Consider the following 26,141-nt stretch of genomic DNA (forward strand, 5'->3'; position numbering starts at 1 on the left):
TGTAAGCAGGGAGCCTTCGGCAGAGTTAGGCCTGGACTTTTAGCAGCAAGCATGGCCTTTTGTCTAATACGACCACGACTGGCGTGGCCCATACCTGTACCCTGTATTTGAGCAGGGGATATCATCCCATATAGCAGCAAAGGCACAGCAGTAGGGGACAGAGCAATGACATGGCTGATGGGGTGGGAAGGCGTGTCATGTGGGTAGGTCTTAGGGATCTGAAAGGAAGGCATGGGAGGGTTCTGAGGGCAGGTGGGGCTCTTTTCTGTTCTGTAGCTTGAATGTTTAACTCCACAGTTGCTTTTTCTAAACTTGTTGATTTTTGTTGAATAAAACGGTGCTTATATTTTGTAACCGAAAAACAACACAATTGCTAGGTAAGTGAGTCAACTATTTTTTTTTTTTTTTTTTGGAATAGGGTTTCACTGGCGTGGAATTTGCCTTATAGATCATGTGGTCTTGAACTCACAGAGAGAATATCTACCTGCCTTCACCTCCCAGCTGCTGGGATTAAAGGCATGTGTTACCATTTTTGGAGTCTGAAACTGCATTTTTCAAATCATGATTGAATCTGATTTTGGTGGTGAATGTTTCTGATCTCAATACTTAGGGGAGTGTAAGGTGAGAAGATCACAAATTCAAGGCCAGCTTGAACTACCAAGTCTCAAAATACCAAAAATGAATATTGCCTTTATTTTGAATCAGTATTTCATTGTAGTGCTAAGTATGGTGTACATACTGGTATAGACATGTTTATCTGCCATATTTAGGTTTAAAACACATAGGAATACAAGTGCTTTATTTTATATAGCTCTGCTACGTACCTGAGTCTGATAATTGTCTAATCTGTCCTGATTAGATGGAGTGCTTATGGATCAAAGCAGTAATGGCTGGTATTTTGAAAGCCCCACACCCACACCCATATACTTCATATTCTGCTTTCTGGAAGGCATAGAGAAATTATTAAAACTGTTTTCATTTTTCTCTACAGAACAAAGAAACCTGGAATGATGTGCTAGCATAGAAAAAGTAAAGGTCAGTTGAAGATTGTGAGGACTTATTGTTTACTGTAGGAAAAGAAAGTGGCAAATCATTGCAAATACTGAGCTGTTTTGATCCAAAGGAAGGACGGACATTCTAAGGAAGCTGTGGAAGAATGTGTAAATACTGTAGTATTTACAGTTGAGTCTATACATTGGTTATGTATATCGACTGTCCATGTCACTGTGGCCCCAGCTGCTTCCTTACATGGCCTCTGTTCTCTGAGTGGGAGGTAGTGAGTCCTTTTCACAGTTAAACTAACAGGACACTGGCAAACACATTTGTAGGAATAGTACTAATAGGAGTACTATTTAAATTAACTGAGAGTTTCCATGTGAAGTCTTGCATAAGCTGACAGTTTTCAAAGAACATGGTACATAGTAAAGTGGTTTTCAAACTGTTCCAGATGCTATGCTCTCATTGCGGTAGGAGATGGATGAAGGCAGATGGCAAGGTCCCAGGCTTACTGTCATTCCAAAAACTTCGTGCTTGTGAATGTGTTTTATATAATGGGGTTTTCTTGTTCAAAGTGCTTTTTAGTGGATATGCCTTTAACAAACTTAAATTATATGGACATACTTCAGTTTTAAAACAAAATTCTTTTGAATATTTTATTTGGATTTCAAAATTACTTGGAATTTTTGTTAGCATCATTGTTATAGTCATGACAGGCAAAATTGGTGGTTATAACAGTACATTTCTAGTGGTTTAAAAATAATGATAATAATATGATTATTACTGTTTTTTTTAAGACAGGGTGTCTCCGGGTAATCCTGAATATCCTGGAACTCACTTTGTAGATCAGCCTGGCTGGTTTAAAAATAATTTAAACCTATTTCATTTTATTTGGACCTACTGTACTTTTTTTAAAGTCAGGAGTTTGTAGATGTCTCAAGATTTGTTTGCTACAAATGTATTTTCCTAAATTGATATGTTTTTCACCTAGCAAGATTAGTAATACAAGAATTTTCTAAGTACTCTGACCCAAAACGGAAGTGATGATTCCAAACCTTTTAAAAAGGAAAACCATCAAGGGAGAAACACAGAGCCAACTGTATGGGTGGGGCCTATGACAAATGCAAATTGCAGACTTCCTTATACCACAAATGTCAGACTGCTTGGCATCCCAGTGCATTGTGCACACACCCCACACCCTACTCGGAAAGGTCAGCATATCCCTTTGGGAGAAAATCTTTTCTTATAAATTGAAATGTTTGCTCACCTAACCTTAGGAAATGTTTAACAGTTTGCTTTGATGTGGTAGCAGTTTGTGCAATAGAGTGGAATCGTTCTTTTTGTTTCCATTTTCCTGTCAGTTTGTACATCACAGGCACCCAGATTACTGAAAGCAACTCTGACGCACTTCTGTCTGCCACATCAGATCCTCTTGTTCAGAAAACCAGGCAATGCCTTGGGCTTCCAGAAACCAAGCATGGTCCATACTGTTGTTGTTGTTGTTGTTGTTGTTGTTGTTGTTGTTGTTGTTGTTGATGTTGTTGTTGTTGTTGTTGATGATGTTGTTGTTGTTGTTGTTGTTGTTGTTGTTGTTGTTGATGTTGTTGCTGCTGCTGCTTGAGAGACTGGTCTGAATAAAAGCAGTAATTTTCCACAGATTATACATGCGGACATTCTAAAGCAGGGGGAGGAGGATGGAAAAGAGGAAGAGGAAAAGAAATGTATGGCAGGATCCCTGTTCACCTTTGTGACAGTTTTGTTGGACATAGGATATGTTGCAGTTAGGGTCGCAAATAAACTTTCTTTGAAGCTTTTAAATTCTGAGAAGGGTGCAAGACATTGAGGCAAGGGAGCATTTGCTGCTGGTGATCATCTGCCTCCAATTTGCTAATAACTGTGTGGTGCATGAAAATCATTTCTCAATGGAGTCCTTCCTGTAGATCCATCCTGAATTGATGGCAAGGTGGAATTCTGGTCTTTGATGACAACAGGAAGCAGATACCACAAACTGGCTTATACTTTTTTAAAAGTAAAGATGCCTTAATTTATTAATGACTAAAAATAAACAGAAGGAGGGGCTTTAAGGAAGCAGCCAGTACCCAGGTTCTTCGTCTGGGTTGGACCACAGGAAAGGACCTGAGTAGGTATGACTCACTATTTTGGAACACTTTGGAATAGTCATGACCCTGAACAGCTTTCCCTTCTATTGAGCAAAATGGTGCTGCTGAGGAGAGCTGCAAGAGAAGTTACTGTGCAAGTGCACATTGTATGCCTTCCATCTGTACATGTCAGTACATAGGCTTTTCAGAGAGAACCCTCGGTGTCATCATGTATTCTGATGTCATCAAGCCTCCTTAGACCTCCTTTCTTTGATTAACCCTTTCTTTGTCATCAGTTTCTTTCCATTCAGTGATTCACTCACTAATCAAACTCAGGACCGAGTGTCTCCTCATAGTTCTTGCACATTGTCCTTCCTCCCTTCAAAGTAAAACTTAAAGCAAACAACAGCGGATTGGCCACACACTCTTCTTTCCACTTCCTTTGATTCATCTTTTTTTTTGTTGAGAATGTCTTACATGAGGAACCGTACTTACATCATTTTCTACCTTCCCCCTTCGTGTCTTCTGATTTCCACTAGTCAAATTCATGAGCTCTCTTTTAATTATTACATGTACACCCACACACATATGCCAGTAGGATATGTGTGTGTGTGTGTGTGTGTGTGTGTGTGTGTGTGTGTGTGTATGTGCACGTGTTCATGTGTGAATACACTCTCCTAACAGGCTGAAGAGAGGTTTCTATACTTGGCGCTGGGAATTTTGTTAGGTAATCTCTCTTAGGAGAGCATTTTTATCCCATGTGACATAACTCCACTCAAACTATACATATGTATGTACATGTAATGATTACATATAATTATAATACATATATCATTATATATGTAAACATGGTTTCCTATGATTTTTTTCAAATAGTGTCCCTTCTACATTCCTAGTTAACAGTCCTGCCTCCTTTTTCCCATTTCCCCTTTCATGGCACCTGTGTCCTAGTAGCCCCCTCTCTAGAAGTCCTCATTCCCACCCTATGGACCTTTTTTACTGTCCTGGCTTCTGCAGCTACCTCATCCCTGAAGATTCAGAGCTAAGATCCACAATGAAGAGAGAACAGGGGTCTTGGCTACTTCATCAGGAATATATTCTAGTTCCCTTCCTTTGCTGTAAGGTAACATTTAATCTCCACAGCTGAATAGATTTCATCTATGTTCTACACTTTTACCATTTCTCAGTTGAAGAGCATTTCAATTGTTTTATTTTCTAGCTGTTATGAATAGAGCAGCAATGACTGTGGAGGAGGATGTCAAACCCTTTGTACGTGTGTGTCAAGTCTTTGTATGCCTTGTTTTCTAATTGGATTACTGAGGGCTTTTAATTTTCATCTTCATAGGGTTCCTTTCAATACTCACATTTTTAAATCCTGAATTATGTCCATCCTTCCAGTCTTTTCATGAATGTCATTCAGGAATTTTTTTCCTATCCCTGTTTTAGTTCATGGAGATATTTGTTTATATCTTAAATTGATTTCATAAATTCTTTCATGTTTATGACTATTCTTTTAAATTCTCTGTCCTATGGCTTACCTATATAATTCTCATGGTCAAAGACTTCTATAAGACATTTCAATAGTGGGTTGGGGGGGGGGTGCTGTTGTTTTGGCCTTTTACATTGTTTGTGTTTTTGTGATATGACCTGGACTTATGGTCTACTTTTGTGGTTGCTTGTCTGATGTGAGTTTCTTGCCTGCCTCTGCTGCAGGAGCTGTGTAATGAAAACTAGGACAGGAAATGTGGGGAAACTCACTAGACAAAGCCGGTGTGAGAGCTGAGTGATTGAAACCATATCTGGGACTGTGGGGTTGGTGCAGGTAGAGGAGGTTTGGGGGCACTTAGGAGGCAAGGTGAGTGGACTAGGTATACATCTAGACTTGGGCCTGGGAGTGTGCTCTTGACATGGACAGGGTAGGTTCTGGGCTTCCATTCACTCTTTAGGCTGGGCCAGTCTGGCCTCCATCCCTTGAACTGACACACTCATTAAGGCTGTTGTCAAAGCCAGTGAACACACTATGGCTTTCACATTATGCATCTTCTCCACAGAGTTTTAACACTTCACGACAGTCACTGTTTCTCCTCATTACCCCATTCTGCCAGTTTTCCTCACCTTTGGGGCAGCTTCTTCTCTGGCTTTGTCCGTTCTTCATTCTTCACTTGTGTCTAATGTGGGAGTAAGACAGGACTTAGTATTTGGCCTTCTTCTCATTTTTTGGATGATTCCATCTGTTGTTTTTTTAAATCCTATGCAGAATGAAGGAGCCCCAATTGTATAGCTAGCCTTGGCACTTCTAGGATCTGCATATGTATATGTGCAGTCATTTGCTTGGCATCGCAACATAGCTATTTCAGTAGACATCACAGGATTTGTTTTTTTCAGCCAAATTTGATTCTCTTGAACTCTTCATTTTCAGAAAATGGAACTCACTGATGTAGTTTCTCTAGATGAAAACCTTCAAGTTATATTTAATGTATCCCCTATTCTATCCTTCCTTCCCTCTCACCTAGTATTTCTATCCTTATTCAGCTTAATCACTTTATCTACATGACCCCATATGAACCAACTTCTTGTCTACCCCCTGCCATGTTCCTAAAATATATAGGTTGAAATCTTTTTTTACCTTGTGGGTCTTAGCATTTGCGCTCTCTCTCTCTCTCTCTCTCTCTCTCTCTCTCTCTCTCTCGTGTGTGTGTGTGTGTGTGTGTGTGTGTGTGTGTGTATGTAACATTTTACTCATTGTTTCTCATGATTCACTTGTGGTGTTACTCAGAGTTATCTTCCTTAGCTTTACCTATTTGTCTCTCTTGGGTCAAAGCACATTATCTCAGCCTAAAATTGTTAGAAAGCACTGGACTCTTTTACAGACAAAGCCATGGAAGCACCCTGCCTACCTGACCAATCCAGTCAACTAGCTCTCTGGCTTGTGAGATCCCAGTTAGTGGCTGTTAGATGAATTGTTTTGCAATGATTTTCAGATCTATATGCCAGGTTAAGTTCTTGATATCCATGCGTAGGACAAAACACAGAGTGTTTTGCCTGTTCACAGAGCTAGCATATCAATAGGAAATATGGGTAATATAATATTAAAGTAAACAGTGTCAGCACATATTTAAAGTGCTATGGAGGAAAAGGTTTGAGATGAGAAGTTACATGCCTGATCACCTCCATTTCTGTAGTAAGGTACAAGAGATGCCTTGCAGATACTTAAACTCTTGGCTCTGAAGATGAACTTCGAGTTCTTGAGCAGTTTTGCTGTCTGTGGCTTCTTAGCTCCCTGTTTATAAAGTAGAATGCCTGCTTCTCAAGGCCAGTAAGAAACAATAATCAAAGCAGACACCCTCCTCCATCCACCCAATCCCTTCACTGAAAGAGGAGGGTGGAGGATGGATACTACTCTTGGAATTTCCCTCTCCTGGGAATCTAGCAAGCTTAAAAACCGCCACCTTCCCTGGAAGAGTCCAAGCATGCTGATTATGTGTGCAAGCAGGTGCATGCCTTATTTAAGATACACAGAGCTACCCTTATTTTCTATATACTGCTTTCCAAGGTCAGACAATTTACCTTTTTTTGTTAAAAAAAAGAATTTTTTTAAGCCTGCATGACACAGAGAGAGAGGAAGAGAAGGGAGAGGGAGAGAGGAATGGAACGGAGGGGAGGGGAGAGGAAGGGGAGGGGAGGGGAGGGGAGGGAGGGGAGGGGAGGAAATGATTTTTGTGAGTGTATGCCACAGTGTTTGGTCAGAAGGTGCTGTGAGCCACATGGTGCTGGTAACAGAATTCAGGTTCTCCACTGGAGTAGTTAACTTCTGCTCTTAACCACTGGAGCGTCTCTCCAGGCCTGCATTTTATTTTTAATAATTATTTTGTCTTTCTCATTTCTTTGCTTAGTTTCACTTTTATAGAATCTTTTTGATAATGAATGATCTATTTATTTGGTCTTATATAGTAGTAAGTTCACAATTATAGGAGACAAACATTTAAATGGAAACACTAATCTTTATTTTCATGCTGAAGTGTGTGGGTACAAATAATTTCCAAAAAAAGAACCACTATATATAATAAGCAAAAAATAAGTTAGTACATTGTAAATTTACATAGTATCATCAACTGACAGGTTTAAGAGCAAATGAGCCTTTTAAGACTTTGGAGCTACATTTAAAAAAAAATCCAAACACTCAAACTTTATCAACCCCAAGAAAGACAATAAAGAGCTATTCGAGTCTTCTTTGAACTAATTACACAAATACATTTTTATTTTTGGTTACAGTCCCCTGCTATGCACAAGACCATTGGAATGCTGGAACAATTACACATTTTAAAACAGCACAAAGCAAAGCAAGGAGATAACATGCCCAGCCTTAGAGAGGCTGTGGTGAAAGTGCAAACTGCATTTTCTCTTTCTGAACCATTAGTATAAGAACGGGCACCTCAGACAACACGGCAGGGGCACAAGCATGCTTTCTACGCCACTCTGGTGGGACATCTACCAGAACCAGGTTTCCATGCCTTGGAAGATACCTCTGGTTTAAACAGTGAACAGGCTGCAACTGACTATAGTGCAAATCAAATAGCAAGGAGCAAAAATGACAATAGAGACTTCCACTGATCCACCTGAGGTTGCTCTACCTGGCACCACGCTACACAGATACATTGGCACATGGTAACGACTAATTAGGTTTTCATGTGGAAAGCTGTGCGGCGTAGGGAGTGTAGAGCCACCACACAGCAGCCCCGGAGCAGGGCTCCAATGTTGTAGACAGGATCTGTACCCCCTCTCTGAGTACTGAATACCCACAAAACAGTGGGTACCACAGGGGCAGCCACAGCCAGTAGATCCACCAAGAAACTGCTGCTCCAGTACTGCCTCACGACACCTCCCTGAGACAGCGAGAGGATGCTGTCCAACCTTTCTTCTGTGCAGGCTGCAAAATCTAGCTCTCTCATGAGGCGGTTTGCACGGGCTTCCGTAGCTGCCTTGCTGAATGGAATCTCCACAGGAGACAGAAGGATGGCTGAGTTGGGACTTCTTGGAGTTAAATCAACCATTAAGGCAGAGATGGATTCTGAGAAGCTTTCCATTGAGTCAGCTCTGGATTCATCTGGGGATGCTGAGCTTGTGGGACAGGAGTCCTGCAACTTTAGCACACTCTGAAGGAGCTCTGAGATGGCAGGGCTGAACGGCACCACATCGGTCTGCACTGCTTGCTCCACCACCACAATGCCCTCTTCCTGGCTCACCAAGGGGAGAGGCTTGAGGGCTTGTGGCCCTGGAGTGGAATGAACAAACTCCAGGTCACCGGATTCTGTGGTGGTGGCAGTCACTATCTCATCTAACAGATCTGTGCCCTCGGCCATGCTGTCTCCCACCAGAAGCTCACTGTCAGCACCTTCCTCTGTTATCTGTTCTTCCAGAGACAACCCGTCCGCCATCTTGTCATATGTGCTGCTTAGGGGTAAGCTTTTCTCTGGGGAATCGAAGGAGAAGTCTAGACACAGTTCATCCCTCAGGGAACTATTGTGCGCCATCTCCATGCTTTGAAGCAGAGACTCCAGTTTCTTGTTTTGGATGTTTATGTCCACAAAGTACTTCTGAATGCCTTTATCTTTATCAGCCAAGCTGCTCCTCATAGTCTCAATGACCTGTTTGAGCTGCTTAATCTCTTTTCTGGCTTCTTTGAGCGCCAACTGAGCCTCCACCCTGTGGCACTCTTCCTCTATCCAGTCTTCCCTCATCCGAGCCAGCTGAGACTTGAGCTCCATGATTTCAGATTCCCTACAGGAAAGGCAGGCACAGTCACAAGCAAAGTCAACTCTGAAATAGCTAACAACTGACAGCAGCCACAGCACATGCTCTTCCACATGAAATAAGTTTCAGAATTTTTTTTCCTTTGGAAAGTATTAGCCAGGGTACTTCCCCCTCTAATTGTAAAACAGCTAAGCTAATAATAGTAACCAGAACCAGAATCAAAATAGCTGCCATTGTTTCCCTTTTGAATACTCACTATAGAGCAGGGAATGTACCAAGTATTTCCTCGGCATTATCCTCTACACCAATCTTAGTATTTTGTATTTTACTATTAGTTTTTTAGCCTTCTTCTACTCCATATGTGTGTGTGTGTGTGTGTGTGTGTGTGTGTGTGTGTGTGTGTATTAAAGAGAAGCTGAAAAAAATCAGTTATAGCCTTTTATAACTTACATTCCAGTGATACTTTTTTAAACAGTAAAATGTTACGTATTCAAGAAGAGCTTTGTAAAAGTCTTTCTCATCTCAGAGAAGAGAATAATCAATCTGCAGTATACTGAGGTGACTAGGAGATGCTTTTCTGTTCACAATAACCTATTTTAAAAACTGTACCCAGAAATTCTTATATATAATTCCTTCAAAGTCAGTGCAAATATATATCCTCAGGTAACTTGTGAGTACAAAGATCTAACAATCCACATCTTCATGTATCTGAGAGCACATAGTGTTGCTTCTTTAAGTTTAGGCTTGCCTATTTTATAAAGTTTTCCTGCTTTCTTATGTCTTCTCTTACTAGGGCTCAAAATTTCCCCTGGACTTTTCCACAAATCACAGTAGTTCACAAGGTTTACCCCAGACGTGAGCTTGGGTCTCAAGTCATTTTCAATCAGGTAAAAGTCAAATTAAATAGGGAGATGAAGACTCCCTGCCTGTACTGTCTGTCCACCATTTACCAGTCAAGGTAATGGATTCTTCACAGTATCCTGCCTGTGGCACCAGAGGAGGAGGATGGGGATAGTCAGTTCCCAGAATTCAAATGCTGTGCCCACTAACACACAGCTTTCTAGTTGCAGCTAGTATGTCCCAAGAGGAAACCATGAAGCAAAAAAATCTGGCCTGCTCTTAACATTTATTTTCTTTCTGTTTCATTGTTTAGTTTTTCCCTTACATCTTAACAACAGTCCAAGAATAATGAAGCTCTTCCTTTAATATAGAGATAGCTGGCAGGAGTCACAACTTACACAGCTATCCACTGTCTCCAGAGACTGTCGGGGCTTGATGGGGCCACTGTGACCTGCTCTGCTGGGAAAGGATTGTTCTTGCAAGTGTTTCTGCCATTTAAAAATAGTCATGTACACACCCAATTCGTTATGGCAAAACTGACCACACCCAGGAGATAGGATCTCCTCTAACCTACTAGCTACCATGTTACCTCCTGTAACAGCAAAGGCAAAACAATTATGAGATGAATCTGAAGACTGAGGCTAAATTTTATTAAATATAAAATTGTTTTGTTTTTCATTCTTCAGTATAGTCTTGATTCTTGGGCACTTTCTGTGAAGGAACTGTGCTAAGCCTCCCAGTGTGGGAAGTCCAGATTTACCTCTCATGGAGTCGGCGCTCAGACTCCTTCAGCTTGGTCCTCAAATGCCTCACTGTGACCTCCTTCTGCTGCAGAGGTGTCAAATACTGTTCTGGATTTGGGGGTTTGACGCCATGATTTTCTCCACAAGACATATATCGTCCAGACCTCCTGAGGTAATTCAAGAAGTAATTTGTTAGGTTTTGCCTCATTGCTTTTCTTTTAATAAATATATCTTTATTTTTATTTTATGTGCATTGGGGTGTTTTGCCTGCATGTATGTCTGTTTGAGAGGTCAGATCCCCTGGAATTGAAACTACAAACATTTGTGAGCTGCTGTTTGAGTGCTAGGAGTTGAACCCCAAATCCTCTAGAAGAGAAGACAGTGCTCTTCACCACTGAGCCTTGTCTCCAGCTCTGTTTCCTTTTCTATGGAAAAAAGGGGAGGGCAATATACTGGATATCTGTGTACACTCCCCTCAAATTGTGATGTAATTAAGACATGGTGAGCATGAATTTTTGTGATGGGATTAATGTTCTTAGCAGATTCTGTAACTACTAGAAGATGAAGGAAACCAAGAGTAAATATGATCTGAGTGTATTATATACATGTACCAAAGTTTCAGTGAGAACATTATTTTATACCATTAATATATGCCAATACAAATGTTAAGAGAGTGCTAGAGAGCTTTCTAGATCACTTTCCTCTTTATGAAGATTCAATAAAGAGGAATCTCCAACACATAAATGAGTCCTCCCTAGAACTTGACCATGTTGGCTCCGTTTCAGATTCACTCTCCAGAACTGGATGACCACCTCGCTCGTGTTTGTCACCCAGTCTAGGTACTCTGCTCTAGAAGTCCAAATAGACGTGCAGCTGACAAGAGTGGCAGCAGTGTGCTGGCATTGAAGTCTCAGAACAGATGACTATGTCAGATGATGGACTGTAGCATACTGGCCAATCTTAGGGCTGATGGTTACATGGAAGCCTGAGGTACATGTGCATTTGTGGAAGGATGTTTCTGCATTCTAAGGCTTAAGAATGGTTTCCTATGGGGTAGTATATGGTCATCTATGAGTTATCAGCTCAGATTAACAAGCTGTTGTTATATTAAAGAACAGTGTGGGGTAGGGAAGGGGGATCATGAGGGATGGAGAGATCAAAGTGACCTAATTTTCCTCACAATTGCCCTGTCTAAAGTTCTTGCTTCTTATTAGTTGAATTCAAACTGTTCTGAAGTCAGTGCAAGTGTACGTGTGCTGATTTGATAGGAATGGAAAGTTCCTTGTTCAAAGGGAACAAGGCCACTCCACTCTTCCCAGTGTGTTTTGTGGAGAAGCACTCAATGTTCTGCAAACACAGCCCAGCTGGAATCTTGGCCCTTCTCAGGCCTGGCTAAGCCTGGGCATCCCGGCAGTAAGAGAGCTGACTAATGAGAATAGGGATGCCAGAGAGGAATAGGGTGTGGAGGGTTGCCAGATTCTCCTCTAACTCTGGACTCAATTCAAGCCCATGCTGCTTGCACCCCATGCACACACTGCGCAGAATAGCCCATGTTCAGTTCCCAAACCTCCAAGCCTTCCTCTGGATATATCATCCCTTCCTTCTCCTTCCCATCCCCTTCCACCTACTATTAACTCCCTACTCACTTTTCAGATATCACTTTAATTTTATTTTGTTAGTGTGGCCTCTCTGATCATTCCATCATGAATAAGACCCCTGCCCTGTCTTTTACGTATTCGTATTTATATAGCAACAGATTGTTGCAGAATAATCTAGATTTGTTTTTGTTATTAGATATTTAAAATCCTTCTTTGGCAGTGAGTCTGAGGGCCATTTCTGTTCACCGCTCTATTCTCAGTGTTGAACACAGACCCTGGTACTGAATAAGCACTTAACAAACAAACGAATACCAGCACAATTTCTTTCTGTGCCTAAGAAATGGAAATAGCCCTCTCCATTCAGTAACTGTTTGGACTATTAGGTGTTGTTTTAGCTTGTGGTAGTTTTTGTTCTTTCTGCATTAACCCTTAAAGGATTAGCTAACTGTGAGAAAGAAGAGAACTACCTTATTAAAGATTAAAGTAGGGAATTAAGTGACATAGTTTTCCCCACCTTTAAAGAAAAATCCCAAACTGGACAAATTAAGAAGCATGCAATTAGCAAGCAAATGGGAACTTACCTCATGACTGGACTACAATCGCTTCCTTTGTAGGAGCCGGAGTTGCTGCTACTTGGAGAAGAAGGGGCGTAGCTAGGATGGATGTTACTGGGGCTCAGTGGATTTCTGCACAGCATAGACACAAGGTCTTTTTCCCTTGGGGACGGTGGGCTGCTGCCAGACTTGTGGGATGGTGCTCCATTGCTCCGCCCATGAGGACCTCTGCTGAAAGAGCATTACAGGTGCTAATTAGAGTCCTTGTAGCTGGAGATGCCAAGGTACTGTTCCTTCGCTCCTTCCCAAAGCTGGTTATTGCTAAGTAAATCAGACTCCTAGAGCTGACTGGGCATATGGCCACTGATGTGGTCCTCATGAGCAGCATTTTTGAAAACCTCCTTGATATTTGCTCGCCTTGTATCATGAGCCCAAGAGACCGTTCCCTCCGTTGTTCTTTCAAATAGTTTCTATTTGGTATTGCTCCCTCCTGTAGGATGCTGATGGCTTTCTAGTGAGGAGTTGGAATACTATTGCCTTCCCCCAAGACCTTCAGTGCTCTCCCACTGTCTCCAGAGAAAAGGCTAGATTCCTTAAGATGCTGCACAGGTCCAATTCATCATTTTCTCCCAACCCATCCTCTAAATACACCAATATTCCAAATGGTTTAGCTTCCTGGAGGATGTGTGCTTGTTTTCATTGTTATACTTTTGAGCCTGTAATTTTTGTTGTCTGGCATGATTGCTGAAATGAATTAACAGGGTGTGAGTCTTGGTGCTGCCATTTACTAAAGATTTAGGAAATCTACTTTATGCCCCCCCACACACACACCTACACCTACACCAACACTACACATCACACAGACACAACACACACCAGACACATTCTCTCTCACATACACACATACCATGTATCACACACACAACATACACCATGCATACAAACTTTCTGTCTTCCCTGCAGAGTTGTTTGGAAAACTAGCCTGAAGTGGGTACACTCCTGTATCACCAGAACTTAGGAGGTAGAATATAGTGTAAAGTCATCTTTGACTATATAACAAGTTTGAGGACCAATTTGAATTGCAAGAGACCTATCTTTGTTTGTTTTAAGTCAAATTGGACAGGTAAACAGGTTTATTCCAGAAACTTCGTGCGACTTAGCTCTAGGCTGGCATTACAGGATCAGCTTGTCTAGGTTTTTCCTGTTCATCTGGTTCCAGGGATTTGATATTCAGTAGAGTTGAAAAACATCCAGAGAATGTTGAAATTACTTAAGCAGGATAACATGTCTGTCAGGAGTATTGCTTGGTATTACAGGGAAATTAAAATGAAGATTCTCATGTAGCAGCACTGCTGTCTGAGCCCCTCTTCTGTCTGTAGTTGTAAGTAGGGCTCTGCCCCACTGATACAGCTCAGTGAGAACTGTAAGTGCTAGTGCCTGTGGGCTCAGTGCCTGCAATCATTAATTTAAACTCAAATGTAATCTCCATGTGCTGTCAGGGCACTGCACACTAACAAGCCCACTGAATTCTAAACGTACAAGTTCTTTGCTCTTGAAATCATTCAAATAGACTGAGTCTCCCTTTCACAAGGAAGGAGACACTTTATATGGAACAGATGGGCTGATGGCTTGGTGACAAGCCGACTTCAGCAGCCCAAGGGTGGGAAGAACTTCATGAGCAGCTCAAAGGAACATGTACCCTGGCCTGAATTTTCTTTTCTATGCTTCACTTCCAAGCTGGCTCTGGCAATTGTATTTCTCAATGTGACGGCAAGAAAATATGGAGGGCTAATCCTTGTAAGAGATAAGACACTATAAAGAACTATCCATAGCTTTGACCTGGGGAAGTTTATTGTCCGTTAACCATCCTTATAGTTTCTGTGGCGCTGGTACTGTTCCAGATACGTGTGAGCACTTGGCTTCCTCCTGTCAGACTGGTGAGACCTCTACTTCCCATTTACCCATGGATCACTGAGGCTTAGGGAAGAAAAATACAAGACTGCAGCCGAGCTGGAATTCAAAACCAGAATATTTAAAACTTCTTTTTTTTTTCTTTTTCTTTTTTTCAGAGCTGGGAACTGAACCCAGGGCCTTGAGCTTTCTAGGCAAGCGCTCTACCACTGAGCTAAATCCCCAACCCCTAAAACTTCTTAACAGCAATGTTTCCCACTTTATAAAAATGGGATACATTACTTTGGTCCTGTAAACAAGTTAATCAGTTGTCCTTTGGATATGGTTGCTCTCTGGACAATCCACCTGGGCTTTTCCTCATCCACCTGGCAACAAAGTACTGAGATGTATGATCACGACAAGCATTAAATTAGGTGATTTCATGGGAACTTATGGGCTACATGGAAGAAAGCAAAGACTCCTCACGCTATGAAACATTATTCATCTTGTAGAACACATAATCAAGTCTTCATATGTGTTTCAGGACATGAATATCATAGTGCCTTAAGAGCTAATTAAATTTTTTCATGTTTAAATTATTACTGGTTCTCCTTTTATTTACTTCAGTTCAAATGTTAGCACATATGGACATAAACATCACCAGTGATTGCCATCATTTTCAAAGGAGAAGCTGGATTTCCATGTTGGTCATGGCCACAGAGAAGCAAACCCAATGCTTGCCTCCTCTTGTACACCCTAAATTCTTTGGTCAACAGGAAGAACAATGGCGCTCATAGAAATTCTGCTCACCCTGCACCTCTGAACACCTGAACAGAGTAATGTAAAAGAACTAATATAAACCTCTATAATCCCTAGTCACTGGCCCTTGACTTCAGCTAGTGCCCCCACCACCATCCAGGTTTTTCTTCATCATCATCATCATCATCCACTGCTGTCATTGCCTTTGAACTTGACAGTGTCACTGTCACTATCCCAATTTCATGTCAAGGCCCTAATCCCCCAGACTTCAGGTACGAATGCATCTGGAGACAAGACCTTTGAGGAGGTAACTAAGTTTAAATTAGAGTGTTCTACTGGGCCCCTATTCAACCTAACTGATACTATAATAAGGGATAATTTGGACATAGATGTGCTCAGAGAGAGGATGATGTAAGGATACAGGGAGGTCAGGTATCTTTAAGCCAAGCATCGAGTCTCAGAAGACACCAATCCTACCAAACCTTGATCTGAAAACCTCTAAAGTGGCAAGTGTGTTGTCTGTTATTCAGTCCAGCAGCTGGGGGACAGTTTGCTCTGCGGTTAGTAGTAGAAGCACATGTTCACATGTTCATTTTCTTTTAAAAACATACTTATTCTTTTCTTTAACCAAGTTCTAGACTCTTGTGGTACAGTTACCAATATTAGCTCACTTAACTCACTGTTACCTCTATTTCTGTTTTCCTATACAGAAACCAAATGCAGAGTCAGTCACCTTATAAACAATGGTATATTCGATGCCAATTCCAAACAACCCACACCTCATTCTTCCTTTTATGGCTTCTAGACAGATTAATGCTTTAATCATTGAACAAAAAGGCAGAGGGACTTCTTCAGATACCGTCAGAATTGGACAATGAGCTAGTTGATTTGTCTTGACAGCTTTTTTAAAAAATAAACAGTCAAGAATATTTTCAACAAATGCACCCTTCCCTTAAATCCCACCCGCATCATTGAATATTCCTGCTCTTGTAGGTGGCCTGGGCTCAGTTTATACCACCCACATGAGGCAGCTCAAGTTTGCTGGTAATTTGAGTTTCAGGGCATTGTCACCTGCAGTACCCACATGGTGCACATGAACTCATACAGGCATGAACAGATATATAGAAATTAAACAATAAACTGCTCCCCTCTCCACAAAAGTAAAAAAAAACAATTCTGGAATATCTGATTTGCACAAATCATTTTATATTTACTACATCAAAGTTTGATTACTCTTCAAAAAAAAAATCCTGAGTTTCAGCCTTGAATGTTTTTTCTGTGTTACTGACATCTAATTGCAAACCCAAGTTCTTTGGAACTGCTTAATAAAATTACCCATGGGACCCATTTTCTTCGGCACCTTTCACCATAAGGATATGCTTACTTCTCAGGGGAGACTCATATCTACATCCCTCCCCTGTGGTCCCGGAGGCATTTTACACCCAAAGAGTAGAGGGGTTGATAGAGCAATGGTGCTTATTTACTGTGGACCCCTCTCTTTTCTCACAGCTTTGTCTAGATGATTTACTTCTAACATGAAACTGTGCCCTGAAGGTATCTTAGTTCCCTTTATAACCATCAATCACCAGGAGAAATAGGAAATTATTTGCACAGTGTCCCAGAGCTTTTAGCTTGTGGAAATTCAAAGGATCTTGAAAAATACATACTATTATTCCTCAAGACAATTTTTGAATGCAATGGCGCAGGGTAGTACTATGACATCAGAAGATGTTCTCTAAGTGGTGTTCTCTAGATACCTCTACCACTCCTCTTCAGGCCCCTGATGAAGCTCACTTGTTAGTGAGGTGCCTTAGCACTAGCCCATCAGAAAAAGAGCCACGCCCCATTGCACAGGCTATGTGGTCCCTGTCATTTTAATATATGTATATTTGTATATATATGTATATATGTGTGTGTATGAATATATGTATATAATATATACATGTGAAATTAAGTATTCTATAATGATTTGCAACTATATACACACACACACACACACATATATATATATATAAAATTTACTATCGCATTATTTTTGTACATTACTAGAGTGATTATGGCTTTCTCACTGAGTTCTATTTAGTACTTATTGAGGAGTAATGACACTGTTTATGGTTAGAAAATACTGAGATTAGAACTCCTCCCACTAAATGTGAACATTGGCATGTGTTTTCCCATAATCCTCTGCCCCAATTCAACTAATATTAATGGTGAACAATTTATAATGCCTACCACAAGCACTGCCCTAACCAGAAACCCTCCAAGGTAGGTATCATGATAACTCTATTTTACAGATGAGAAATGGGAGTATAGAGAAACAAAGCCCCCTGTTCAGGGTCATGCAGCCTCTGGAGGGTCTTACCAGTGTAAGGCTAAGACAGCCTGACTTTAGAAGACACACATCCAGCTGTTCTGTGTGGCCTTGGGCAGTGGCTGCCCATCTATGAACTTTACACCCCCCCCCTTTTTTTCATTTCTTCCCTAGTAAAAGTTAAGTTAGAGGCAGGCTCAGCAATAGGAGTACAGGGGAAGTAAGAAAACCACCAGTTGCAAACCACTGTGAAATACTTAACCATAAACCTCATTCCTAATAACAAACTCAGAGCCTTATGGACAGCAAGTCACCTGCATAAAGCTTTTGTAATTACAGAGCAGGAGTCAGTGCCTACTTGCGTGAGAAAGAGGCTCGCTTGTTTCCTGTCGTGGACATGTGGACCTCAGGAGCCGAGATGCTGCCTGTGCTGCTTGAGGAGCTAAAATCTGCTTCACTACCTGAAAAACAACACAAGAGAGAGAGAGAGAGAGAGAGAAGCATGAAGGGAAGGAGAGCCAAGGACTGGAGGCCAGTGCCCTCCCTCCTAGGTCCCAGCTCCCTGAGCTGCATGCTCTAACACTGCAAGTGCCAAGATTCCAGAGCTTCCAAAAGCTTTGTGCTTTCCTCGGGCAGACAAGAGAAAGCACAAGACACCCGTTTCATAAACATGCTAGAACAGAAGGACAGGCAGATGGTTACTCAAAGAGCCAATCTCCGGCAAACTATAAACAGTGGCCCAAGCAGGGCCAGGGATTCCAACTCCCCCTGGGTGGCTCTCACTAACAGCTCACACCACCCCAAGTGTAAGCAAAAGGAGGAGTATGGATGAGGCAAAAGCAGTTTTCCCAGGATTTATCTTGGAGCTGTTGCAGTCAGCTCCTGAGAATTGAACTTGGCACCTCTGGCTTAGAGTCAGTCAGAAGCAGGGAAGAAGACGGGCTCCAGGAATGGCTGGAAGCAACACTGGCTGGTTACAGACATGACTTTCTATGACAGCAGCTTAAGTGTAAGTGTATATATTTAGGGACAGAATCTTCACCAAAACAGAAAATTGAGATTTCCAAAGAGAGTGACAATAATGTGACATGTGAGACAGAAATGTAGAATTTGAGCTTCAAAGTGGGATTGTTAGTTTACAAAGGTAAATGGCTTTGTGGGAATAAGTGACAGTCGTGTTGAGTCTGGAATAGCATGCTGTGTGTTGGAATCCTGTAAACCCATTCTAATAAAAACAATCATAGTTGTCTCATATCAATAATGGAGTTATTTCCATTGGTTTTCTAGGCAAGTGAAAGGGAGGGGGCAGAGGCAACAGAGAGCAATTCAAACAACAAAATAGGATGTTTTAAGACATATGAATTAAAAATGGCTTTGGAATCTGAATCTATGTCCATTGTTTGACCTTCTTACTCAACTCTTACAACATGATTTGTATGTTGTATTGGCCTAGAATCAGAGCCAGCTCCATTTCTGAACTGAGGGAACGAAGAATGATTTAAATAATTACATTTCTCACAGTGAACAATTATTCTCACTATAATGACAACTCGGTGCCTTTAGATCATCAGCTATGTATGAGGTACTTTCTGTCATTCGATCGTGGCAATTTTGTAATGTAAGATAGACATTAATCTCACTGTTGTGTTATGGGAGAAAAGAAGTAGATTGGCACTAAGCTCATGGGAGTTTGATTAAAGGCAGGACCAAGTCTTCAAAACATATCTGTGATGCTCTACTTCATCCATGGGAGGGCAGAGAAGGAACCAAGGGGATCAGCAGATGTTCTGGTACCAACTAGAAATCAGCAAGAGAAACCTAGTACAACGAGCACCCAGAGTTTGGTCCCAGGTGTGTAGGTTCTGATAAGTTTGTTTAGTTCCACCAGTGGCAATAGCGAAGTATAACAAGACAGAGAAAACCCCTTCTCAAGCTTCCAGATCCCCTCAGGATGCCAGCTTCCTTTGGAAAGAGTCATGAGTGACCTGCTATCAGAACAATAACTTTTCTTTCCCGTTTTTGACAGATTAGAGTACTGACAGATTAGTTTACTGAGACCCAGACCAGCAATTCCTTATGCATGGTAGAAACTCTCTAGTGGTGACATCACTTTCAAAGCTCTGTGAATTTAACTGTTGATTCTGTATAATACCCTTAGCATTTGGCAATCTTAAAGACAAATAATTGGTTGTGTGGTCTTGCAACACATTATTCCTGACATCCTATTTCCCCAGCTTTGTTTGCTAGAAGATCGTCAGGTTGGTTACTAAGTGACAAAGATGGGCAGTTTTCAGAAATATCTCATGTGGTTAGAGTCTCCAGGCCTAAGGTATTATTTACAATGTGAAATTATTACTTGGAAACACCCAGTTTTCATTTCATAAAAGACAGAGTTGTAATAACTGCCTGCAGAGAAACAGAAATTCTTGAACAGAAACAGACCATTACTAAAAATTCAGACTTTTAATAAATATCTGGGATGTTTTTGATATCTTGTCATTAGGACTTTAAGCTAAAGGGTTACTTTGGTTTTATTGCTACTGGAACTCAATATATTTGACTCTTACACATTTTCAGAGCCTAAGGCCTCTTCGTTTTAGTACATTCTATCTTATCTTCTGCGCATCTGCAAAAGATTAGCAGCCACTTTGAGGGTGGCACATAGGTGCAACTCTACTCAAAACCATTTGAATGACATGGGAGTGAAATTATGCATATGCTATTTCCCACCTACTTAAGCTGATGATTTTTTTTAATATTTATAATTTGGGGGCTCATCAGATAGTTCAGTGGATAAAGGCACTTGGTATACAAGCTTGAAGAAGCTGCACTAGACTGGTAATCTGAGCTTGAATCTAGAACCCAAGTAAATTAGAGGGAATCAACTCCACAAAGTTGTTCTCTCACAATCATATATGTACACATACACACATACACAAACACAATATGTTTTATAAAAATTACAATTTAGGGAACATGATATAAAATCAATGAACCTTTTCTGAGGTTTTAATTTCAATTGGGACCTTACTGTGTTGTCTAGAGTAACCTTGAACTCCTGAACTCAGTTGATTCTCCCATTATCAGTGCATCCTGGGACTATAGACACATGCTACTATGCCCAGCTGAGAAAGCTAATTTTATAAACAAAATAATAAAGACGAGAGACTCTGACTTGCCATTTACTTATTAGTTGGCAGCAAAACTCTGAGGAAGAAGAGGCAGCACCCGACTGCCTTCTTTAGCATGTGCCACTGGGCATTGCTGAAGACGCTGTAGTTCATGGTAGCTGCACTGTGTTTCCACAGAGCTCATCGGAACCACAGAACCTAATTGCCACATCACATGTTACCTCTGCATTCTCTGTTGGGGGATCTTAGGAGAATTACTTCACTCATCCCTGCCTCAGCTTCCTCACAGCAACATCACAGGCTTACTGTAAGCCATTAATATATACCCAACAGAAAGCTTAGATCTATGCTTGGCAAACACAGCATAAGCTCTAATAAGTATTAAACACTATTCTTATTCTGAGAGGATTAAAATTCAATCTGAAATATAACATTGTACTATATACTATTCAGGATTTACACTTAACACACTATCATGCAGGATAGTGTTTTCCCTTTATATAGTAAAAAAAAATCTTTGAAATATAGCATATCTTAATAAAATGAACAAAAAGTACTCGACTTACACTTGTTTTTCTGTTATTAAAAGCAAATATTATGTACCAAAAACTATTCCAAACACCTTTATGCAATAATTTATTTCTCATAATAACACAGACCCTAAGAAGTAGAGGCAGGTTCCATGAAGTTGCTCTTATATCAGGGAGGTGCACAGATTGACACAGTTAATAAGTCAAGGCTGAAGCCAAGGCTCAACATCCTCTGATCCTAGGGACCTTGCTCCTAAACACAGTTAATATTAATGAATACACTCTATTGTAGGCATTCATATACTTGTCTCATTGGCTGACCTCATTAAATTCTAAGAAGGATTTTGAGAGAAAGAATATATTTACCTGGAAGACTTAATAACTATTCTATTTCCATAGGAATTTGGAAATGTCACTGGCCTGTAGCAGTTTTGTGCCCAAGAGAATTTTTGCCTCATCATGAATTGTATGTGCACACCCACTTGGAAAGTCACTGGAAATATTCTGATGAAGCATTAGAAATGATTCGCTTATTGAAAGCTGGGACTGGAAGGCTGATGGGAACTAAGAAACTTGTGTCATCCCCATCTGCAGTGCTTTTGTCCCTACCTAGATTCATCGTTGGCCACCTGCATTGGTGGCCCTGGGTGACAACAAGGCTGTGATGACCTTCATGAGGACAAATTCCTGGAGACTAAGAGAGCCAATAGCAGAAACCAATTTTCAAGCAACAAAATGCTGCATTCCAAAGTCCTGGTGGGTAGTTTGTTTGCCTGTTCTTTAGTACCATTGCTGTCTGTAGAGAAGTTTTGTTCTTCTTCCTTCTAGTGTTAGAGTTAAAAGCACTTGGTGCAGAGGTGTCAAGGCCATGGCCTTAAAGAAGAAAAAAAGAAAAAATTCAGCTCAAGCAGAAAACTATACTTACTTTTAAATCAATCTTGTGTTTGAGTCTTGAGGATGCTACTTTTAGGTCTGATTTTGGGCATTTGAACGCATGGTAATCCTACCATATAGTAAACACTGATAAGTTCTTCTAAACTACCCATGAAAGTATCTGCAAGTTTTCTGGTATACTTTGTCATTACAATTATCTAATTAACTCAGGTTAGCCTTCTATATCCTCAGTTCAAATCAAGGCTGATTTCTACTCCCATTCTCGTCTCCCGCCCCCCAGAAATGCATAGTTATTCTCTTCAGCTGCCTCTGGATTGGACAGAGAAGCTGTTTTCACTGAAGACAAGCACAGCATAGTTTAACAGCTGTAGCAGTGCACACACAGTTACTCCAGACTTTGTGGAAGACCCTAAAGCCCATTTAGTGAGGCAGACTCTTATCTGGGAAGGCTTTGGGGCCCAACCACAGACAGCATCTGAGAAGTAAATGTTCGATTACCGAACAGAACCTTCTGAGTCTTTAGTCATCTAAGGCTGCTACAAGTGCTGTTCAGAAAAGGAACTTGTGATAAATCCATTGAAAGCAAAAGCTTACTTATATTTTGAAACAGAAATAAATGTTCTTTAAAATCTGTAAGTATAATTTTCATTTTTATTATTATAAGTTCAGAAATGATTTACTTCTATTGTGGTTGACATAGTTGTTGGAGCACCCATATACCTAAATATATAAATAATAGCACTTAGAAGCAAAAAAAGTTCAAATTCAAAGTGTTTAGCTGTAATGTACATTAAAATAAAACTTCTAATGGAAAAATATAAAAGTCAGAGATAAATGCCAAGCTGAGAAAAAATAGATAGCATAGGATGAGAGGCTACTTTCCGTTTTTCACTGAAAACTTATATAAAATAGGAAAAGAAAACAAACCAATAAAAGAAATATGCAAGTGACATAAGAAGATATGACAGAAAAATAAGAATACTTAGTGTACATGGCAAACTACATACTTTCACTGAAAACATGAATATGGGAAAAACAAGACATTTTGCATTTATCAAACTGGGAAAATGTCTGATAGTAGGTGTTCTATTCAGAGTGTGTGAAAACAAACAGAGTCAGTAAGAGTATGTGTTGATACAATATATACAAAAAGAAAGTTGGACTCCTTTAATTGTATCTCTCTCAGGAGCATCTGAAGGATACTCTTAGTGTCTTTTAAAAGTGACTGGCTAAATCAGGAAGAGGACCAGCTATGAGGATCACTGCAATCATTGAAAGAGTAAAATAGGTAAGTTGAAATGAGAAGAACTTGAGAGCTGTTATTAGATTAAAACAAGATACAGGATTATAGGTGTGGGATGTCTGCTTTTGTGTAAGCAAATCTTAAAATCACATGCAATTTACTGTACTCTAGAACATTATCAAGGGATAATAATGATCTGTCAATCATGGCCTCCTTTGGTTTATTATAAAGTAACTTGGGAAAGGGCAGATGCAAACACATCTTTACTTTACTGCCATTCCTGGCCATGTGCATACTGTTCTTATCACAAAACTATAAATGTGATGACATATGTAAAATTTTATTTCACAGATAATCGAGACATTGAATGTAGGTCTCATCAAGAGGGCTTTGGGTCAGGAGACATTTGAATCCAGGCTCTGAATCTCCACTTGGAAATTGGGCAGAACATGAAGAAAAAGTCCACTTCCCTTCAAGTTCTATTCCATGGGCTGCACAATTATGACAGCCATTAAAACTGCACATTCCTATGTCATTTCCTTTTACACCTACTGGAGTATCTAAGGGTGTTGCCCAGGAAAATCCCTACTTGTTAAGCTCTGTGCTGAGGATCAGAAATGCTAGAGTATAATAATCATTAACTTATTGATGATGTGGGTATTAATGAGTGTTTCAAACACACTCTGTGTACAAACTCATGTTCTCTTTACCACAGGCATACAAGGGTGGAATCCTTATCTTCTTTCCTACAGCAGACATGTGGCAGGACAAATGGTCAACAAACATTTGCTAAGTAAATATTAACCTGAACCTTTAAGAGGAGAGAGAGAGAGAGAGAGAGAGAGAGAGAGAGAGAGAGAGAGAATGAATATGAATGCACCTAAAGTTTAAGAGAGATTTTAAAATTTTAACCAAAACTAAGAATCTAGTTATCTAGTTACAGGCTGTATTCACTTTTCCTTCCTTTGTTGAGCTTTCTTTAGGCCTTGTTTAAAGTTCTCTCGTTCTCTCTTGTTCCACAGGTGCATTGCCTGAATATCTGCCAAAGACAGGTAGCTGAGCCAGAAGATAAGGGGATGAACTGGGTGGAGCGGACCATGACCTGTGGCTCTTTTGGAAACCACTTTTCGATACCTCCTCCCTTACATTCTTAGACCTTGAAAGCCACCTGGCCAGGTTTCTGACTGCTATGGTAACTTCCCTGGAATTTTCTGAAAGCAAGTCTCAGTCCCTATGGCACTTGTACAGCTTCCTGGACTAACAACCTGTGGGCAGTCTGTTTTAGAAGTTTCTGTCTTTAGAAACTGTATGTACACACACACACACACACACACACACACACACACACACACACACACACACACACACAGAGAGAGTTTTATTTTGTTTTAGGAGCTCTTAATTGAACGTTTCCAGCAGAAACTACCTTTGTTATCAAGTGATTATAAAAATGATGTATGAGTTCAGCACAGTATTTATTGTGGATCTTTCTCAGGGGCAGGCATGATGTTGTCTGCAATGTCTTTGATCCTTGTACTGAAATAATAATGAAAATGTATTGAGTGTTTGCTATATACCTGGTGTTGGTGTCATTTCTTAGTAAATTTCACGTGAATTTCCACTTCTGTTTAGTAATAGTATTCTTATTTTATAGGTAAATACACTAAGGTAGAAAAGAGGTAGATGTTCAAGATTCCACAGAGAACACACACACACACACACACACACACACACACACACACACACACACACAGGCAAATTCATTAAAAACTTGGGATGCAAAGTTAGTATGACACCATGCAGTTAACGCTTAGTTTAAGGCCCTTGTGGTTCATTCTAAAACAAGGGTCATAGATATGGACTGGTTTGTAAACCAATCTTCCCTTTGATGTGGCCCATGTATAGTTGGCAGAGATACTGAACAGGAAAAAAAAAAAGGACCCTCAAATAGGGCTCTATTGCCTGTCAGGTAGGTTCTGCACTGGGAACAGGCTTGGATGCTGGTGGGCTCCAGGAGTTTCCACAGCCCCCCACTGCTTTTGGAAGAGTTCCACACACAGAGGTGGGTCATGAATTTCATTCTAATTAATTACCTCGAGGACCTGGTAATAATGGCAAGTCTTTCCTGAAGTTTTTTTTTTTTAACTTACATGTTACTTGTCTTTTATCCATCAGTTTGCTGGGCTGAACAGAGTCTCTGCCCCTTTAGCAAATGTAGCTGGAAAGGATGTTACTTCTATTTAAGAAGTGTTCATCTAGCGTTTACCAAAATGAGAGGCTGCTCTGCACGTCTGACAGGAAAATCTATATTGGGGAAGGGGAGTACAAAGGTGGCAGTGATGTGGAAGCGGAATGCCATGTCGGGGGCAGGAATGGAGGAAGGCGATGAGGGAGTGGGGAAGGACAATGTGGACAAGATGCTGGCAATAGTAAAATTCAGGATAGGGCTGTCCAGAATATAAGACAGGAAAAAAAAAAAGATGGACATGCGTCTTCCTCTTTTATACCTCTTCATCCCCTCTCTTCTTGTGGAGATAGTAGTATAATCAGCTTGCATTGCTAAATCCCAATGAACAAAAACTCCCACTTGCTGGAAATAAGACAGCATAAAATTTACAACTCACTGGCAAAGCATCCACCAGGACTCTGAAACAGCTCCTCATTTCCATACTTAAGTTCATTTACAAACCAACTCGAAAATCTAAAAGCCTTAAATGCCCCCCCCCCCATCTTTGTCTCTACTGGTCATTAATGTCTCGGGGACAACTCAGTCCACTGTGCACAATCAGCACCTATTCACCC

At 40.6% G+C, this 26,141-nt stretch overlaps 1 protein-coding gene and 1 long non-coding RNA gene across 17 annotated transcripts in view; one reads left to right on the forward strand and one right to left on the reverse strand.

The window, feature by feature from the left end:
- Positions 1 to 7,076: 7,076 nt before the first annotated feature.
- Sybu (syntabulin) overlaps positions 7,077 to 26,141 on the reverse strand; it is a 102,317-nt gene continuing 83,252 nt past the window's right edge. For 7 of the 16 annotated variants that reach the window (XM_087558664.1, XM_087558661.1, XM_087558660.1 and 4 more), the window contains 4 exon segments: positions 17,900 to 18,002; positions 12,609 to 12,812; positions 10,447 to 10,596; positions 7,077 to 8,873 (listed from right to left, as the gene is read on the reverse strand). In XM_087558664.1, the coding sequence (XP_087414790.1) occupies positions 7,772 to 8,873; positions 10,447 to 10,596; positions 12,609 to 12,812; positions 17,900 to 18,002 (1,559 nt within the window). In that variant the 3' untranslated portion in view covers positions 7,077 to 7,771. 16 annotated transcript variants of the gene reach the window in all.
- LOC134479721 (uncharacterized) lies at positions 18,254 to 24,959 on the forward strand. The gene is made up of 4 exons (XR_015624797.1): positions 18,254 to 18,550; positions 21,602 to 21,958; positions 23,283 to 23,384; positions 24,362 to 24,959. It is a non-coding gene; the product is annotated as an uncharacterized LOC134479721 (long non-coding RNA).

The sequence above is a fragment of the Rattus norvegicus genome, chromosome 7, assembly GCF_021556685.1.
Source record: "Rattus norvegicus strain SHRSP/BbbUtx chromosome 7, alternate assembly SHRSP_T2T, whole genome shotgun sequence".
NCBI classification, from domain to species: domain Eukaryota; kingdom Metazoa; phylum Chordata; class Mammalia; order Rodentia; family Muridae; genus Rattus; species Rattus norvegicus.